At 36.4% G+C, this 21,378-nt stretch overlaps 1 protein-coding gene across 3 annotated transcripts in view; it reads right to left on the bottom strand.

The window, feature by feature from the left end:
• RBL2 (RB transcriptional corepressor like 2) overlaps window positions 1-21,378 on the bottom strand; it is a 51,056-nt gene that overhangs the window by 2,359 nt on the left and 27,319 nt on the right. For all 3 annotated transcript variants that reach the window (XM_060083447.1, XM_060083448.1, XM_060083449.1), the window contains 10 exons: window positions 20,611-20,748; window positions 18,519-18,683; window positions 17,890-18,001; window positions 15,036-15,305; window positions 14,556-14,836; window positions 14,279-14,455; window positions 9,917-9,988; window positions 9,091-9,196; window positions 7,916-8,121; window positions 7,137-7,301 (listed from right to left, as the gene is read on the bottom strand). In XM_060083447.1, coding sequence (XP_059939430.1) covers window positions 7,137-7,301; window positions 7,916-8,121; window positions 9,091-9,196; window positions 9,917-9,988; window positions 14,279-14,455; window positions 14,556-14,836; window positions 15,036-15,305; window positions 17,890-18,001; window positions 18,519-18,683; window positions 20,611-20,748 — 1,692 coding nt within the window. The remainder of the gene's footprint in view (window positions 1-7,136; window positions 7,302-7,915; window positions 8,122-9,090; window positions 9,197-9,916; window positions 9,989-14,278; window positions 14,456-14,555; window positions 14,837-15,035; window positions 15,306-17,889; window positions 18,002-18,518; window positions 18,684-20,610; window positions 20,749-21,378) is intronic.

The following is a 21,378-nucleotide window of genomic DNA, read 5'->3' as shown; positions in this document are numbered from 1 at the left end:
TCTATACCCTTCATTCATTTCTCACCCCCCAGATTGTGTTAAACCAAATCCTAGATATTTATTTTACTTTTATTTTGAAATAATAGGCTTTTCTGAGATTTTAAATAAAACCACCAGTTTTTCATTATCAGTATGTGCACCTTCTCAAATTTCAACCATCTTAAGAAAGCTGTCCTCTGACTGACTCTTCTGCTCTTTGCCTCCCTAAGTCTGCTCTGCACTTCCTATCGTTAGTCTCCCATTCACTTGAATATTCCTTAAATTGTTAATTGTATACACTAATTGTATAAATGTTATTTGTATATAATGTGTATACATCATTATATTATGTATATATTGTGCAGTGTATAATTGTGTACCTTACTATACATAACACATTAATGTAGAACATACCTTTATACATTGTACATTAGTATGTATAAATTTATATACAGTACAGTGTTTTTATACACCATAATTTATACAATATATACATGATAGTTTAAAAATGAATAAATTCTTATTGCCCCCCAAAATTCATACAGAATACACCTTCTCGTCCTCACCCCATCCCTAGGGACACCTACTGTTATCATTCATTCACTGAAAAAATCAGGCTACTGTGTAGCTTTCTTTTTTTCTAGGAATGCACTCATTAGAAATATAATAATGTACATTAAGTGGGGTTTCAAAAAAATTAAAATGGTATATTTTATGTACTGTTCAGTTAGCATTGTCTTAGGTCTTTTCATATCAGTATATATGGATCACACCTCTTTAACTGCTATATAGTATTCTGTGGTAATCTGTATCACAGTTTAATCCCTTATTGATGTATTATTTCCTCCCAACTGTTCAGTACTATAAGCACTGTTACCATAACTTATTATTTAACAAGTTGTACCAATTCACTGAAATTGCCCCAACAAGTATCACTAATGATTGATCAGTCAACTTACCTGATCTTGTGTGGTGTTTGGTAATTCTTTTCTCATGGTAGTGTAAATGTTAGGATATCATAGGTTAATTCTAGACCCAAGATACTTCTTGCTTTGCAATATTCTTCCTTGATCTCAGCCATCACCTATTAAGTTGTGATGACAAATCTTTCTCCAACCAACAGCCTAATACTGCTATCATTTATTGGAGAAATTCCCAATTCTGTGCTAGAATTTTTTTTTGAAATATCCCCAGGTGGTGATAATATACAGGCAGGACTGAAAGCTACTGATCTTGACACTTAACTTTTTTGCACAAAATGTCTCTTTTTCTTAAGTTTACACACAGTAAAATTCACCTGTTTGCTTGGTGTATCAGTAGTTTGTTCCTTTTTATTGCAGAGTAGTAGTCCATTATCTGAGTGTACCACAGGTTTGTTTATCCCTTAACCAGTTGAAGAACATTTGGGTTTTCCACTTTTTGGCAATTAGGAGTAAAGTCAATATAAACACTCATGTACATGTTTTTGTAGGAACCTAAGTTTCATTCCACTTGGGTAAATACCTGGGAGTGAGATTGCTAGTTATATGGTAAAGATATGTTTACCTTTAAAAGAAACTACCAAACTGTTTTCCAGGTATAATGGCTACGTTAAACCATTTTGCATTCTTACTAACAATATATAAACGTTCTAACTGCTCCACATCATTACCACTGATTTGTTATTCTCATTTTTTTAGATTTTAGCCATTCTAATAGGCACATAATGGCTGAAGTGTATTCAAATCTTTTGCCCACTTTTCAATTTGGATGTTTTCCTATTGAATTCTGATAATCCTTTATATATTGTAGACACAAATCCTTTATCAGATATGAGATTCATACAGTTTTCTCCCAGTGTGACTTGTTTTTTCTTTTAAAGAGCAGAAATTCTTAATTTTGATGAAATCCAACTTATCAATCTTTTATGGATTGTGCTTTATGATGTTGCATCTCATGTTCACAAATATTTTCTCCTGTGGTTTCTCCTAGAAGTTTCGGTTTTAGGTTTTACCTTTAGGTCTATGGACCATTCTGAGTTAATTTTTTTGTATGGTACAGAGTATAGGCACAAGTTTACTATTATTATTTTTGTTTATGGATATCCAATTGTTTCAGCATCATCTGTTGAAAAGGCTGTCCTTTTTCCACTAAATTGCTTTTGCACCTTTGTTGAAAATCAGTTGGCCATATATGTGTGTTCCATTTCTGGATTCTATTCTGTTCTATTAATCTGTATGTACTTGCACCAGTACCACATTGTCTTAATTAGTGTAGCTTTATATATTGTCTTGAAATCAGATAAGTGTGAGTTTTCCAACTTTTTCAAAATTGTTTTAAACTAGTTTCCTTTGCATCTTCATATAAATGTTGGAACCAGTTTGTTAATTTATACAAACAGTTCTGGGATTTTCACAGGAATTGGAGTGAGTTTATACATTAAGTGGAAGAAAACTGACATCTTGATACAGTTTTCCAATTCATGAACATATTTCTGTCCATTTCTCAGTCTTTAATTTCCCTCACCAAGGTTCTAGTTTTCAGGATACGAATCTTGAACATCTTTTGTCAGACTTATCTGTAAGTAATTTTTTAAAGCTATTTACATTGTTTTAAAAAATTTTTACTTATGATTACTTGTTGCTAGTATATAGAAATACACTTGGTTTTTGTATATTAATCATGTAACCTTGCTAATCTTATTAGTTCCAGTAACTTTTTGTACATTTTGTCATTTTTCTGTGTAGAAAATCATATAAATGTAGATAGTTTTATTTCATCCTTTTCCATTTGCATGCCATCTTTAAGTTGCTTTATTGTATATGCTAGGACCTACAGTTTTAATGTTGAATAGGAGTGGTGAAAGCAGATATCCTTCCTTGCCTTATTCTTTTTTTTTATAGAGTTATTTTATTTATTTATTTATTTATTTTTTTGCTGCGTTGGGTCTTTGTTGCTGTGCATGGGCTTTCTCTAGTTGCGGCAAGTGGGGGCTACTCTTCATTGCGGTGCGCGGGCTTCTCATTGCGGTGGCTTCTCTTGTTGCGGAGCACAGTCTCTGAGTGCGTGGGCTTCAGCAGTTGTGTCTCATGGGCTCTAGAGCACAGGCTCAGTAGTTGTGGTGCACGGGCTTAGTTGCTCCGCGGCATGTGGGATCTTCCCAGACCAGGGCTCAAACCCGTGTCCCCTGCATTGGCAGGTGGATTCTTAACCACTGTGCCACCAGGGAAGCCCCCCTTGCCTTATTCTTGATCTTCAAGGGAGGGCATTCAGTCTTCCAGCATTAAAGTATGAGGTTAGCTGTAGAGTTTTTTTTGTATACATTCTTTATCAGGTTGAGGAAGTTCCCTCTGAGTTTTTATCATGAATGAATGTTGGATTTTGTCAAATGTTTTTTCTTCAACTACTGAGATGATATATCTTTACTTTATTTCTTCCTTAAATGTTTGGTAGAATTTACCAGTGAAGCCATCTGGGCCTATAGTTTTTAAACTATAGATTGTTTGTTTAATAGATATAATTCTACTGAGACTACTTCTTCTTGAGTGTATTTTGGAAATGTTGACTTTCAAGGAATTTGTCCATTTCATCTGCATTATCGCATTTATTGGCAGAAAGTTTTTTATCCTTCATTATACTTTTAATGTCTGTAGGACCGGTACTGAATCTCTCATTTCTGGTATTGGTAATGTGTCATTTCTTTTTCTTTCCCAATTAATCTGCACAGAGATGTATCACTTTTAAAAATCTACACAAAACCCCTAGCTTTTTTTTTTTTTTTTTTTTTTTTTTTTTTTTTTTTTTTGCGGTACGTGGGCCTCTCACTGTTGTGGCCTCTCCCGTTGCGGAGCACAGGCTCTGGACGTGCAGGCCCAGCGGCCATGGCTCATGGGCCCAGCCGCTCCGCGGCATATGGGATCCTCCCAGACCGGGGCACGAACCCGTATCCCCTGCATCGGCAGGCGGACTCTTAACCACTGCGCCACCAGGGAAGCCCAAAACCCCTAGCTTTTAATGACCTTAATTTTCTCTACTTTTCAGCTATTTCATTGATTCCTGCTTTTCTAGTTGCCTAAGGGTGAAACCTTAGGTCACTAATTTGACACCTTCCTTCCTAATATAGATATTTTGTGCTATAAATTTCCCTCTTAGCACTGCTTTCATGGCATCTCACAAATTTTGATATGTTGTTTTCATTTTCATTTGGTTCGAAATATTTTCCAATTTCTCTTTTATTTCTTCTTTTTTATTTTCTTTCTTTTTTTTTTTTTTGCGGTACGCGGGCTTCTCACTGTTGTGGCCTCTCCCGTTGCGGAGCACAGGCTCCGGACGTGCAGGCTCAGCGGCCATGGCTCACGGGCCCAGCCGCTATGCGGCATGTGGGATCTTCCCAGACCGGGGCACGAACCTGTGTCCCCAGCATCGGCAGGCGGACTCTCAACCACTGCGCCACCAGGGAAGCCCTCTTTTATTTCTTCTTTAACTCTTAGAGATTATGCAGTTTAGGTTCCAAAAATTTGGGGGGTTTCCTGATACCTTTCTGTTATTGATTTCTGATTTAATTCTGTTGTGGTCAGAGAAAATACATTAGTTAAATCCTTTAAAATTTACTGAGACTTGTTTTATGGTCCACAGTGGGTCTATCTTGGTAAATGTTACATGTGAGCTTGATGCTGTTGAGTATTCTGTTAGTGTCATTTAGTCAGTTTGGTTGATAATGTTTACATCTTGAATATCCTTACTGATTTTTCTTTGTCTACTTATTCTAGCAATTATCTTGAAATCTCTTGACTGTAAATGATTTTTTTCTATTTAAGACTGTATGTCCTCTCTATAATTAGGAAATGACCTTCTCTATCATTGATAACATTCTCTGCTCTGAAATCTGCTTTCAGATACCAATATTAATGATATTAATGTAGTCACTCCAGCTTTCTTTTGATTAGTGTTAGCCGAGGTTAACTTTGTCCATCCTTTTTCTTTTTAAAAACAGCTGTATTGTGATATAATTTATATACCATATAATTCAACCATTTGAAGTATACAAATCCATAGCTTTTAGTATGTTCCCAGAGCTGTGCAACCATCACCACATTGAATTTTAGGACTCTTTCATCATCCCAGAAAGAAACTTGATCCATTAGCTGAAACCCTCCATTCCCTCCAGGGGATCACTAGTCTACTTTCTGCTTCTATAAATTTGCCCATTCTGTACATTTCATAGAAACCGAAGTACAATATTTGTCCTTTTGTGACTGGCTTCTTTCACTTAACAATGTTTTCAAGGTCCATCCTAGTTGTAGCATGTATCAGAACTTCCTTTTTATTGGAGTAATATTCCCTTGTATGGATATAGATTTATCTATTCATCAGTTAATGGGACATTTAGGTTATCATCCTTTTACTTTAAACTATTTGTGTCTATATTTAAAGTGGGTTACTAATAAGCAGTAAAACAGTTAGGTCTTCCTTGTTTGTCCAGTCTTACAATTTCTGCATTTTAATTGGTATATTTAGACCATTTATATTTAGTTGCTATTTGCTATCTTCTTCCTTTTTTGGCCTTTTGAATTGAATATTCTTACTCCAATTCATTTTTTCCATTTAACTTTTTAATCCATTTGGAATTCATTTGGTATAGGATGAAAATCTACTAATAGAGGAGTATCAGAGCCGTTTCCACCAACTAAAATTGCCTTTCAGGGCTATTGCAGATTTATATTTCCAGCTTTCACAATTCCACTGGGTTATCATTGGAATTAGATTAAACCTATGTAATGGCTGGAGGAAACTGTATCTTTTTAATATTTGGTCTTCCTACTGAAAAACATTAGTATATCTTCATTTATTCCAGTTTTTAAAAAATCTCTTATTCAAGTTAAAAAAGTTTTCTACACAGGATCAATTTATTCCAAGGCATGTGATACTTTGTTACTACTGTAGAAAATACAATGGAAAAACATTTCCTAATAGATTTTTGCTGCTATCATTTTTACTTGTTTCCCCCAACTTTTTCTTTTTCCCCCAAAAGATTTCAAGCCTACAGAAAAGTTAGAAGAATAGTTCATTGAGCACCCATTTATCTATCATTAACATTTTACCACATTTGTTCTCTCTATAATTTTCTTTTTAGCTGAACCATTTGAAAGTAAGTTGTTGACACTGGGGCATTGCATCTCTGAATACTTTAAAAACATATTCTCCTATATAATCTAGTACCATCATCAATACCAAAGACGTTTAACAGACATTTAAAGATAAACATTAATGTTAAAGTCAATATTCAATTTTCCCACTTGTCCCCCAAATATCCTTTATAGCTGTGCTTTTCTATGCAGGATCCAATCAAAGGTCATCATGCCTTGCATTTGGTTGTCATGTCTCTTTAGTCTCCTTTACTCTATCAGTACTCGCCCTACCATCTAGCTACCATCTATCTCTTCATGATACTGGCATTTTTTTGAGAGTCTAGGCAATGTGTTATATATGTGTTTTTCCTAAGCAATCTATAAATACAAATATCACTTAAGGACCTTTAAGATGCAGGTGCACTCCTTAACATAGCTTATGATTCCTAGGGATCTAGCCTTACTGCCTCAAGAACTTTGTTTCCCTTCCCTTATCTGCTTCATCCTGGATGCCCTTCGTTCTACCCCTCAGCAATCTGCTAACTTTTCATCCATTAAGGCTTCACTCACGCTTCCCTCCCCATTGCAGACTGAGGCAGATGCTACCACTTAAATCTGTGCAAATGTGACACTGTCCAAGTGTCCAAAATGCCCATTTCTCCCCTTAGGCTAAGAATCCAGAGGACAGAGACACTTCCTGTCCCAGAAGGAGGCACTTAGTAAATCAGTTAAGGGATCCAAATTTTCCTTCCCTAACAGAAATTTGGAATTTTAAAGTTTTACAAATGGAATAAAATTCCAGATTTATAGCAGAATATTCAAATATACAAATAGGAAAAGGGAGGAATGAAAATCCAGATCCCTTACCCTATTTCCAGCTCTAAAGTTCTCCCCCCAAACCCTTGTTTTTTGCTGCTTTGGGACTTACCGGTCACTCTTCCTTGACAGATCCCATCACTCATGTGAGTACTGAGGGTTTCCCAACAACCCTGCTTCTAGAATCCTAAGCATTTTGGGGTTAATAAAGGCCAATATTTATATTAGGCTCACCTTTGAAGGACTGTTGCTGAAGTAGTAGAAAATCTTTTCTCGAGGAGAAAGCATTGCTTCATTTTTATGCGGGGATATGTACACAGGATGATTTTGAGACAACTGTATTCGGCGAGGAGAGCCTGTTCTTACAAACGGATAGGGAGAGAGTGGAGGAGCATCCATCTGTTTAACAAAAAAAATTTCTAAGAAAGGTAAACGAAATTTCTAACCAGGTGCTTTTTTTTGAAAATGGTTATTTTTATTGAAAGAGTGAAGAGGTATAATAAACCAGTAGCTTTATGAATGGTAGATAGTGATGTATTAGCAGCAAAAATTAAACCTAAAGCAAATCATACAAATAGCAAACATCTAAGTGCTTTCTTTGTGCCAGTCACTGTTTTAAGCATTTTAAATACATTATGTAATTTAATCCTCACAACAACCCTATAAGTGAGGGACTACTTCTAGTCCCATTTTATATATGAGGAAACGAGGTACAGAGGAAGTTAAATAACTTGCAGGATCACCAAAACTGGTAAGTTTTGGATAATTTGAACCTATGCAATCTGTCTCATATTACTATACTTTGTAGGGAATCCAAATATCATCTTGTTTAATGCTTCACAACAGTAGAAATTATGTTGGTTAAGCCCATTATTTCTGTTAGAGACTTCCTTAGTCTTACTTAACAAAAAGAATTATTTGTAAAACTAGTTTACACAGAAGCAGCTCAAACGTAAGTGATTCCTCATTCCTCACAAGTGAAAAAAGTGTGAAATAATCCTCATCAAACTTACTGCATTTGCCTGTGAGTACTTCATGGCAAATGTTTTAATTTGTTTTATGTAGATGTTGTTGTAGAATTGAATAAGGTCTCCCCTCTCCTCCTCTTCCACATCACTGTTGGCACCTGTGAGACGAGTAGGTGTAGGAGGGGCACTGCTAGGCTGTGGAACTGGCAAGGTGCTGCTTGACCTCATGACAGGACTGGAGTCTCTACTGGCTATAACCGGTGGAACAAAAAGTGTTAAACAGGAAGACTGCTAGTGCAGATTGCTTTTAAAAAGAAAATTCAGTAAGATAAGGGTGAATGGCTACCTGCTCTACTTACTGAATAGCAGCAAATGGGCACTCTTATTCTTCATACCAAAGAGCAAAGCAAAGATAAGATATTAAATACTAACTTTAGGGCTTCCCTGGTGGCGCAGTGGTTAAGAATCTGCCTGCCAATGCAGGGGACACGGGTTCGAGCCCTGGTCCGGGAAGATCCCACATGCCACAGAGCAACTAAGTCCGTGCGCCACAACTACTGAGCCTGCGCTCTAGAGCCCGTGAGCCATAACTACTGAGCCCACATGCCACAAATACTGAAGCCCACACGCCTAGAGCCCGTGCTCCACAACAAGAGAAGCCACCACAATGAGAAGCCCACACACTGCAACGAAGAGTAGCCCCAGCTCGCCGCAACTAGAGAAAGCCCACGCACAGCAACAAAGACCCAATGCAGCCAAAAAGAAATTAATTAATAAAAAAAAATACTAACTGTACTACCATGCTAATAATGTAGCAAGGGCTTACTGAGTAGTTTTCATTAATTTGCACCAAGCTTTCTAGGACCTGAGCCCTGCATTAAGTGGTATAAACCAACAATTAAGGATGGTGTTTCCATAGCATGGTTTCTGTTGACATGCCACATTTTCCTTGAACTCAAGTCAACAAATGCCTGCCTTCTCCATCCTTCGCTAATCCCTCTAGAGAAAAGTTTTATGCACAATGTGCCTCAAAGCCACGGGATAAAGGACAAACAGCTCTGTGACTAAATTTAGAATTTGGTTTATTGTCCAACAAATCTTTTGCCAATAAAATATTTTCATAGTTTCTACAACAGTAATTTATTAATCCTTAGTCCTAGGCCTAAAAAATAAGAGAAGCTCTTAATTTCATTTTATAAGTTCATAAAGATCCCACTTACTTCTGTCTTTGTTTAGTTCTGTTGGAGAATTCTGATGGCTTCTGCTATCACTGCTGCCAGAGTTTCTTCTTTTCCTTTTCCCTTTTATGAGAACACTTCTATACACCTTTAGACAGGTCATGAGAAGGGAACAGAAACGAGTTATTTATTGAGCACATCCTAGACTATGTGACTTTGACATGTTATTCTCACAACTCCATATAGTAGTAGTTTTCCTACTCAGGGGAGGTTAATAAATGCAGCCAAGGTTACTTATCTATTAAATAACAGATACAGGATTTACATCACGGCCTGTCAGGCTTCAACTTCCAAGTACTGCCCACGATACTACAGAGCAGTAATAATATGCAATTGTAAAATCAAGTCATTCTAAGTCAAATATCAATACAAAGATCTCACATACCTACCTACCTCTTGAAACAAATGAGTAGCATTAAAGGTAAAAAGAGTTTTAAAATTTCACTTAATGCTGTTTTGGTTAAATGTACAGCATTATGTTTCCTAAACCAGACTGAATTCAAGGTGACATAGAATCCAAACAGCTTCCTAATTTACATCTATCTTGTGATTATTTGAATTAAAAAGGAATCAATTATTTCACATCATTACCTTTTGGTGAAAAGAGAACTTAAGAACTTAAACTAATCAAGATGTGTTGCTGTCTATCAATAATTAAATAAGATTAAAATAAAGACTTCCCTTAAAGTAGAACCTTAGTTTTTTATCCTGGAGAAAAGGCCACAGAATCAACTGTAGTTAACTTTGTTGTATGCCTCAAAGACTTTGATCTTTATTTTCAACCATGAGAGAAAATGTAGTAAGTTACCTGGCTCCGGGCCTGTGGCTGAGTCCTATAGCAACGCATAATATTCTGGAAGGACTTGTCTTCTTTTGTGACCTGGCAAAGAATAAGAGTACTCTGAGAGAGAATTTGACTTCCAGCATAATACTATGAGATGGTCTGTGAACCTGCTCCCCAGTGAAACTGGTGAAAATTATATGAAAAAAACATCATTTAAAGCCTCTGGAAATGGCCCTAAAAGGCATATAACAAATGAAGAAATATATATTCAAGAAAATCTACTAAAATTCAGTAACAACAGAGGGAATAAATGGTATTTGAGCCAAGACCTAGAATAAAATATTACAGTAACAAAAAATTCATCAGAGGAATGAAAGACTAGATTTGAACTGGCAAAAAACATTTAGCAAACCTGAAGATGGAGTTGTGCAATCCAAAGAACAGAGAAAAAAGAATGAGGAAAAATTAACAGAGCTTCAAAGAAATGTGACACACCAAGAGAGTGTGGAAGTATCAGAAGGAGGGGAGGGATAGGAGCCAAAAGAAATGTTCAAAGAAATAAAGGCTGAAACATTCCCAAATTTATTTTAAAAACAATCTACATATCCACGAATTTTAACAAATTCTAAGTAGGACAAATGCAAAGAGCTCCATACCAAGACATATAGTAAAAAAGCTGAATGCCAAAGAAATGGAGAATATCTTGAAAGCATCAAGAGAAAAGCAACTTTTTGCTTACTAGGAAACTCTGATAAAGTAACAGAAAACTTCTCATTAGAAACTATGGAGGCTATGAGACGATGGACAAAGTAAAAACTAAGAATCCGGTATCCAACAAGGTTATCTTTCATAAATGAAAATGAAATAAATACAATCTCACATAAACATAAAGAAAGAAAATATGCTGCTAGCAGAACCATCTTACATGAAAATACTAAGGAAAGTTCTTCATACTAAAAGTAAGTGACCCCAGGACTTCCCTGGTGGCGTACTGGTTAAGAATCCACCTGCCAATGCAGGGGGCACGCGTTCAAGCCCCGGTCCAGGAAGATTCCACATGCTGCAGAGCAACTAAACCCATGCACCACAACTACTGAGCCCACACGCCTAGAGCCTGTGCTCCACAACAAGAGAAGCCACCGCAATGAGAAGCCTGTGCACTGCAATGAAGAGCAGCCCCCACTTGCCGCAACTAGAGAAAGCCTGTGCACAGCAACGAAGGCCCAACACAGCCAAATACATAGATTAAATAAATAAAATTAAAAAATAAAAGTTAAGTGACCCCACACAGTAATTCAAATACACGTGAAAAAACAAAGAGCAATGTTAAAGATCGTTATGTAACTGGAAAGAGAGTATAAAATGCATATTTCTTCTCAACTGATTTTTTAAAAATTGTATAAAACAACATACATACATGAAGAAACGTGATATATATATTTGCCAAAAACAGCACAAAGGAGGAGATTAGGAGGAAAGCTATTCTAGGCTAAGGAAATGACTCCAGATGACAACTCAAATCCCCAGGAACCAACAGAGAGAAATAAGGTAAATAAGTAAATGGTAAATAAGGTTAATATGATAAAAGCTATAAATAAATACTTGCACTCCTTTCTTCTCTCAGCTCCTTTAACGCTTCTATATCTCACTGGCATTCAGTTACTATAAATTTGAAGCTGGTTTTCATAAGTAAAGATGTATATGTGGGGGTTGGAGGAAGTGGGGAGATGCTGATTGAAGGGTACAGATTTCCAGTTATAAGATGAATAAATTTTGGGGAACTAATTTGCAGCATGATGGCTATAGTTAACAAACTGAACTGTATACTTGAGAGTTGCTAAGAGAGTTGATCTTAAGTATTACTACCGAGAAAAAGTAGCTGGGTGGTAATCATAATGCAATATATACATGTATCAAATCATCACACTGTACATTCTATACTTACACAATGTGATATGTCAATTATATATCAATAAAGATGGGGCAAAAAAATGGGGGGGATAGAGCAAAAAGAAAAAAGTATATGGTAAGCCCCAAAGAAACCACTAAGAAAAAAAAAGTTAAAAAGTCATCACTGAAATTAAAATGCCATGCACATGAAAATGAAAGCAGTAAAGGAGGAAGAGAGTATCTGAAAGACATGAGACATATATAAAAAACAAAAAGTAAAATGACAGATGTAAATCCAGTTACAACAATTATGTTAAAATATGAATGGACTAAACAACAAAATCAAAGACAGAAATTGTCTGACTATATAAAAAAAGAGATCGAACTATACTCCCTATATGAGAGACACACTTTACATTAAAACAAACAAACAGATATGAAAGAAAATGATGGAAAGAAGGTATATCATGCAAACAGCAACCCTAAGAAAGCTGGGTGGCTATACAAATATCACACTATAAAATAGACTTTAAAACAAAAAAGTTACTAGAGATAAAAAGGGACATTTCATAATGATGAAGGGTCAATCCATCAGAAAGGTACAAAAATTAAAAACACACATGCACCTAATAACAGAGTACCAAAATATATGAAGTAAAAACTGACAGAAATGGAGAAATAGGCAATTCAATAATAATATTTAGAGAGTTCAATACCCCACTTTCAATAATGGATGGATACTAGATAGAAGATCAACAAAGAAACAAGACTTTAACACTATAAAAAACACTAAAAAACCTTACAGACATCTATAGAACACTCCACCCAACAATAAAATATACATTCTTCTCAAGTGAATATTGAACATTCTCCAGGATAGACCATATGCTAGGCTACGAAACTTCAATAAATTTAAAAGGATTGAAGTAATTAATACAAAGTGTGTTTTTTGACCACAATGGATTGAAACTAGACATCATTAACAGAAATTTGGGAAACTCACAAATATGCTGAAATTAACACACCTAGATAACCAGTAAGTCAAATCAAAAGAGAAATTAGAAAACACTTTGAGATGAATGAAAATGAAGACACAACATACCATAACTTATGAGACGCAGCTAAAGCAGTGCTTAGAGGGAAACTTATAGCTCTTAATGCCTATAGTAAAAAAGAAGAAAGATTAATTACCTAACCATTCATCCTAAGACACTGAAAAAAGAAGAGCAAAAACTAAGCCTAGGGAATTCCCTGACGGTCCAGGGGTTAGGACTTGGCGCTTTCACTGCTGAGGGCCTGGGTTCGATCCCTGATCAGGGAACTAAGATCCCACCAGCCGTGTGGCACAGCCAGGATAAACAAAACAAAACAAAACTAAGCCTAAAGCAAGCAAAAAGAAGGGAATAATAAAGATTAGAGCATATAATAATAAATGAAACCAAAATCTCGTACTTTGACAAAATCAACAAAATTGATAAACCTTCAGCTACACTAAGATAAAAAGATTGTTAAATTACTACTGACACAGAATAAAAAGGACTAAAAGGAATATTATGAACAACTGTGTGCCAACAAATTAGAAAGCCCAGAGGAAACAGACAAATTCCTAGGAAGACATACACTACCAAAATTGATTCTAGAAGAAACAGACAATCTGAATAGACTCATAACAAGAAAAAGAATCATCCATCAATAAACTACCCATAAAGAAAAGCATAGGTCCCAAACGTTCATTGATCAGAAAGTGAAATATGGTTAAGATAGCAATATTCCCCAAATTGATCTACAGACTCAACATAATATCTATCTGAACCCCACCTGACTCTTTGTGACAAGAAGTCAGAACTGACAAATTCATAAAGAATTTCAAGGGATTTAGACCAGCCAAACAAACCTTGAAAAAGAAGAAAAAAGTTACCAATTTTAAAACTTGAAACGTTTGTTTTAAAATGGGTAATGTTATGTGAGTTTTGCCTGAATAAATTATTTTAAAAAACAAAGATAATAAAAAATGTTGGTGAGAATGTGGAGAAATAAGGACCTCATATACTATCAGTGGAAATGTAAAATGGTGCAATGACTTTGGAAGACAGTCTGGCAGTTCCTCAAATAAACATAGAGTTTACCCTATGACCCAACAATCCACCCCAAGGTATATACAGAAGTGAAATGAAAAGATGTCCACGCAGAAACTTGTATACAAATGTTCATAGCAGCATTATTTATAATAGCCCCAAAGTAGAAATCATCTAAATGTCCATTACTGATTACTGGTAAACAAAGTATTATATATGCATACAATGGAATATCATATTCCAAAATTGACTGGTGATTGTCCCACATACCTATGAATATACTAAAATCCACTGAGCTGTGCATTTTACATGAGTGAATTATACGGTATGTGAATTTTATCTCAATAAAGCTGTTAAAAGTGTTCTGAGAGTAAGGAAGTAGCATCTTTACTTTTTCCTTTAAATTCCTAATGGTACTCACCTTTGCCATCACATAAATGGCACACATTAACAACTGGTCCAGATGTCTGTCCATCATAAGTTCAGGACACTGAATTATGGAGAATTCAAAGCAGGTCCAGATTTTTTTCCTCAGTTCATCTGAAATATCCAATTTAGCACAAAGGTCCCGAAGACGGACACCTGCTAAGTGATAAACCTAGTAGATAAACAAAAATATCTCAAACTTTGTTTATCTAACCCTTGTATCTCCCAAGCTCTAGAACTGGTAAGGGTACATTTTTCTTTAGAAAAATTACCTTTCTAAAGAAAAGCGATAAAGAGCTGGTCTTCCTGGGTCTAATATTGCTGCTCGTTAAAGGTAGGCCTTGTTTCTGCTGTTGTCCACCTGGGGAAATCTGTTGAATGGCCACCTGACCAGGGACTTGCAAGGTCGTTCCTGTCACCTGTTGAGAGCTTAAACTTCCAGCCAGGGCCTGAGCACTGAGGGGCTGGATGGAGCCAGTCACAGCTTGTGCCTGCCCCCCAACATTGACTTGGACTGGGAAGAATGTTATTCCTCCATTTTCATTGGCAATGCCTAAAATTTGTTTCAGAGAAAAAAAGCATGAAGAAAATGTTGATACTATAAGACTCTCCAGGCAGAGGTTTTCAATTATTTCCCCTCCCAACCCCTTTCCCCGACTCTTCTCTCATATCATCATTCCAGCCAAATCTCGACTAACTTTCTAATAAGTGCCACAGAGAAGGAACGCAATATTCAATTCTGCCTTCCTTACCTTGTACAGGAATAGTCACTGTTTGTCCATTGTTGGCTGTGACAGTGGCTGTTGCCATGGTGACCAAAGTCTGTCCAGGAACTGGTGTGACAGAAACAGCCTCCCCAGATACATTCTGCACAGGGACAGCATTGACTAGAGGCTGTGGGGGGATGCGGCCAGGTGTCCCTCCATCAGTGGGGCTATCATTCTCAACAAATAGCCGCCTTCTGGTAGAGCTGGCTGTTGGAGAGCTGTACCTATCGTATAATGTGGTTGGAGACGTTATGCCTAGGGTTAAAAAAAAAAAAATCATTTAACTCAAGGAGACAGATCTGACTTCCATCCTAGAAGTGATGTTCACAACTAATTAGTGTTTGAAATACTATATAATCAAAAAACAAAAATTACAGGAGTCATATCATAGCTACATTCAATGAATGAAAATTCAACTGAATACTATTAAGAGCAAAATTTAAAGAAAGGATTTTTCTCTACGTGTCTCACAGTGTTCCCTTCTTCACTCCACCTTTTGCTAAATCAAACTAGACTTTGCCCTCCACTACCACAGGGTCCTGAGGACTGAGGGGTAATTTAAATAATTTTCTATTTTTCTACCATATTCAATTTCTACAGAACACTCATGTAAGATGTGATTTCACTGTAAAGATACTACTTGATAAGAAGACTTGATGGATTTGATATTACTATGTATCATCTGGGAGCATTTACCCCCTGTTTTATACATTTTCATCTTTGTCATTTTTTACCTGTAGAAAGTTACTAAAATTCAATTCGGTTCTTTAGCAAGAATGGACATACATGTTTTGGATTCAATTAAGCTTAGTTTTTTTTTTTTTAAACAACTTTACTGAGATACGATTCACACATATTTCACCCACTTAAACTGTATAATTCAGTGGTTCTGGGTATATTACTAGCTTTCTAAAATTGTGGTAAAATACATATAGCGTAGGACTTGGCATTTCACCCGCTGTTAAGTGTACAGCTCAGTGGCACTGCATTCACAGTGCTGTGCAAACACCAACGCCATCTTTTCCAAAGCTTTTTCAACATCCCACACAAAAACTCTGTTAACCATTATAGTCAAGTATTCACACCGCTGTCTGAATTTTTGAGAGGCATCCCTTTCCCTCTTCCATGTCCAGCTGTAAAAACTGCACATCACTGGGTTGTAAATACTAAAATCTATGTAGGGAGTTCATAAGAGGACTGACAGGAGTAGTTCTGACAGACTGTGGCTTAACATTATAATTTCCTGGTGATACAAAAGCAAATAAATGTACTAGATTTATATTTGGGACAAAGCTGCAGAGTTAGGAAGAATACATTAATTATGATCATTATCTCTGGATAAACAACAAGGTCCTATTGTATAGCACAGGGAACTATATTCAATATCCTTTGATAAACCATTATGAAAAAGAATATGTATAACTGAGTCACTTTGCTATACAGCAGAAATTAACACAACATTGTAAATCAACTATACTTCAATAAAATTTTTTAAAAAGTGTTTCAAGGACTTCCCTAGCGGTCCAGTGGTTAAGACTCCATGCTTCCAACGCAGGGGACACAGGTTTGATCCCTGGCTGGAGAACTAGGATCCCACCTACCACGTGGCATGGCCAAAAAAAAAAAAGTGTTTCAAATTATGATCATTATCTCGTAAAATATTAAAAGACCTCATGAAAATGGAGAAGTGATAAGTACAAAAAAATGAAGTTTAAAGTCAAGTCCTAATCCATTGATTAGGGAAGGAAAAACTCTACAGAAATAGGACTGATGAAGACCAGCTAACAGATCTATGGGTCTGAGTGGGTAATAAGCAGAAAAATAAACCATTAAGCCATAGGCCTCCTCTTTCAAAAATGAGTAAGTTTTCATATAGATCATCCATATTCATTGAGTATGCACTGACACAGAGTGATTCCTCATTTTAAAACTGATCTTTCTTCTATAGCCAGTGCTTATCAATGACATTAAAAAGTTGATCTAGAAACAAGAATATCCTTCTAATGGAATCCAAGGATTTAGAACTCTCTGGATTTACAGAATTGCTTTTTTTAAAAAGTAGTTTTATCTGAAGTATGTAAACTTAAATGTTGCACCTGGCAGATGTTATAAAGAACTGCCTAAAATGTAACCAGATGAAAGGCAAAACTTCCCTTTTCTGTACCTCAGGGCCAGCAATGCTGTTGTATTAACCAGGGTAGCACTGCTCAACTGACAAGAGTCAAAGCTGAACATGCTTGGGAATTCCCTGGCAGTCCAATGGTTAGGACTTGCTTTCACTTCCAGGGCCCGGGTTCAATCCCCGGTCAGGGAACTATGATCCCATAAGCTGCAAGGCGCAGCCAAAAAAAAAAAAAAAAAGCTGAACATGCTCAGGCCATTCAGTCCTCTTAACTCTGTGGCTCATCTATACCTAATTAGATCATACACTCTACCTTTAAGAAGATTTTTCTGTTTCTTCCGATTTTAAAAGTAATACATATTCATCTTAAAAAATTTACAGAAATCACCTAGAATTCTATTACCCAACAATAATCATTAATAGTTTGGTTTTTCCATTTCAGCCCTTTTTCATGCTTATAGAAAAAAAATACACTTAAAAAATAGGAATCATATTAATATACAGCATTCTATCAATTTTAAAAGACACTTGACTTTTCATGCATTTTCCTGTGTTCTTTAATATTTTTCAAAAGCATTAAAGTGATCCATGTGGTACTATAATGTACAGAATATTTTCTTCTATATATACACTACTAACTTCACTTGTAGTTTTAGATGGAATTTAAATCTCCAGATGCTAGGCCCCAAAATACTTCCCTTAATATTTTAAACTTACTTCTTCCAAGTCCTCCAGCATCAGCACGAACCTCACTCACCCTTCTGGGAGTCAAAGGGGAGCCAGCAATACAAACTTCATCCGCTCTTTCCAGGTTCTGAGGTGGCATGACCTATTGGGAATGTTTACACAGAATGCCATTATTCAAAAAAGTATTTTAATTAGAAATATAATAATAATCTAAGGCAAAAGAAAACTATCTTGGCTCATCAGTTATTCTACCTAAATAAAATCCCCTGTCTTTTCCACTTTCATACTGAAGTTAAAAAAAATTCTGGCAGGCTTAAAAAATTCAAATCTAATAATTGGATACTAAATATAAATTAACCTTCCTTACTGATTTGGAGAATTGGACAACCATTTTAAGGCATAGAAACCTGATTAGAAAATCAAGAAAGAACACTGGACTCTTACTCTGTCACTGAAACCTTGGGGCAGTCACAAATTATTTCTGACTCTTGGTTCCTCTTAGATGTAGGGGTGATTGTACCAAATTAAACCCAGCTATTACCCTCCCATACTCATGAGGAAGATGCTAAGTTTAACTGTGGTCGGTGAAAGAGAATTATGAATAGACTATATATTGATATACTTTTATCATAGAAAGATGTTAACATCTTTTCACAAACCTCTTCGCATGTAGGAACTCTGTTTTCATTGTCTCTAATTCTGTCCCAGAGTGGAGACTCTGGTTTCCATGCCAAATGATCCAAGATCTGTTCTTCAATCTGATTAAGGTGTTTTACCACCTCTCTACAAAGGCCATCTTCTGCTCTAATGAATACTTCTATCACCTGAAATTTTAAAAAATGTCTGGGTTTGTTTAGTAATAATTTTTTAACAAAAAAAATTGTTCAAGTGCAAAAGCAAAATTGGTAAACTTAAATAAGTTTTACATATTTATAGAAACAAAAAAGTCGTTATCAAAAATTACAAGTTTAGGGCCTCCCTGGTGGCGCAAGTGGTTGAGAGTCCGCCTGCCGATGCAGGGGATACGGGTTCGTGCCCCGGTCTGGGAGGATCCCATATGCCGCGGAGCGGCTTGGCCCGTGAGCCATGGCCGCTGAGCCTGCGCGTCCGGAGCCTGCGCGTCCGGAGCCTGTGCTCCGCAACGGGGGAGGCCACAACAGTGAGAGGCCCGCATACCGAAAAAAAAAAAAAAAAAAAAAAAAAATTACAAGTTTAAAGAATAGTACTATTTCGAAACAGCTGCTCTTCCTTTCACTATCTTCATAAATAATTATTTAAACTGCATATATGGATTATATAAAATCTTTTGTACAGTGATACATTTCAAAAATCTTTAAATTAAAAATTTCAAAAATCTTTAAAAAAACATGCCTTGTCTATTGAGATTAAAAAACATTACTCAAAATTTCATATTTTTTAAAAATAAATTTGTTTATTATTTTATTTTTGGCTGCATTGGGTCTTTGTTGCTACACACGGGCTTTCTCTAGTTGCGGTGAGCAGGGGTTACTCTTCACTGTGGTGCACGGGATTCTCATAGCGGTGGCGTCTCTTGTTGTGGAGCACGGGCTCTAGGTGCATGGGCTTCAGTAGTTGTGGCACGCGGGCTCAGTAGTTGTGGCTTGTGGGCTTAGGTGCTCTGTGGCAGGTGGGATCTTTCCAGACCAGGGCTCAAACCCGTGTCCCCTGCATTCACAGGCAGATTCTTAACCACTGTGCCACCAGGGAAGTCCCAAAATTTCACATTTAAAAACTCTGAACAGGGGCTTCCCTGGTGGCGCAGTGGTTGAGAGTCCGCCTGCTGATTCAGGGGACATGGGTTCGTGCCCCGATCTGGGAGGATCCCACATGCCGCGGAGCGGCTGGGCCCGTGAGCCATGGCCGCTGAGCCTGCGCGTCCGGAGCCTGTGCTCTGCAACGGGAGAGGCCACAACAGTGAGAGGCCCGCATACCGCAAAAAAAAAAAAAAAAAAAAACTCTGAACATTCAGTCTATGCCACTATAAAAATTAGTTTTGACTACTGTAGGAGAATTAAATCCATACACTAAATCAATATTAAGAGGGAAACCAAATCAATGCTATAACTCTGTGCCTCTATATAACATGTTAAAAGGAGTTGTTTTTTTTTTTTGAAAGACACTTTCATTTAATTTTCATAAAATAAAAAAGAAGGTTGTGGGGATTTCCCTGGTGCTCCAGTGGTTAAGAATCTGCCTTCCAATGCAGGGGATGCAGGTTCGATCCCTGGCCAGGGAACTAAGATCCCACGTGCCGCAGGGCAACTAAGCCTCTGCACCACAACTACTGAGCCTGAGTGCCTCAATGAAAGATCTCACATGCTGCAACGAAGATCCCACGTGTTGCAACTAAGACCTGACGCAGCCAAATAAATAAGTCAATATTTTTTTTAAAAAAAGAAGGTTGCTATCACGATTAGCTAGTGGTATGTTTGCTACTTTTCTAAAACCTTCTTAGCTCATAAAATGAAAGTATTCTAAAAGACTTTATCAGACAAAAGGAGGAATTATATGAAACTTTTACACAAAATAGGTCTATATAATACATTGAAAGAATATATATAGTTCTTAAGACTCCTATTTCTTCTCTGCTCCCCATTTAGAGTGGAAATTATTAAATATGTAATTAAAATAGAAGAAATGTACTCATATATTAAAATGAGTTAGATGGCTAACCACAGGAAGTAGATCTCATCTACAATTTCCTCATCAGTTTCAGATTTTTAAAAATACCTTGTAAAAATGATAAAGTGGCACATCAAATATTTCAGTAATACATGGAAAATTCCCAGGAGGCTTATAAGAAAAAGTGACGACCTCAAGGCAGCAGGCCAAGAGCGATCTGTGGAATGCATCTTGTTCCAGAATGCCCTATTAAAAAAAACAAAGCTTTAACACTTAGAAACCTTTGTATACCCTTCTGTATGTTTTCAAAATTAAAAAATTGTCCTAAAACGGCCTTTTAAATTCCTACAACCATATATAGCCATATAATATTTTTATTGAAGTACAGTTGATTTACAATATTATATTAGTTTCAGGTATATAGCCTAGTGATTCAGTATTCCTGCAGATTATACTCTAAATAAAGTTATTAAAAGAAAATGGCTATAATTGTGCTATACAATATATCCTTGTTGCTTACCTATTTTTATACATAGTAGTTAGTATCTGTTAATCCCATACGCCTAATTTGCCCCTTCCCCCTTCCCTCTCCCCTTTGATAACCCAAGTTTGTTTTCTATATATGAGTCTGTTTCTGTTTCGCATATTTTTTAGATTCCATATGTAAGTGATATCATACTGTATTTTTCTTTCTCTGTCTGATTTATTTCACTAAGCATAATATTCTCTAGGTCCATCCATGTTGCTGCAAATGGCAGAATTTCACTCTATTTTATGGCTCAGTAACATTCCATTGTATACACAGCCAGATTTTTATATAGAATAAGAGATAAATAGTTACAAGGAGTTAGAACAATTATTTGTCAATTTTACAAT

The sequence above is a fragment of the Mesoplodon densirostris genome, chromosome 19, assembly GCF_025265405.1.
Source record: "Mesoplodon densirostris isolate mMesDen1 chromosome 19, mMesDen1 primary haplotype, whole genome shotgun sequence".
NCBI classification, from domain to species: Eukaryota; Metazoa; Chordata; class Mammalia; order Artiodactyla; family Ziphiidae; genus Mesoplodon; species Mesoplodon densirostris.
This window is presented reverse-complemented; position numbering and strand designations above follow the sequence as displayed.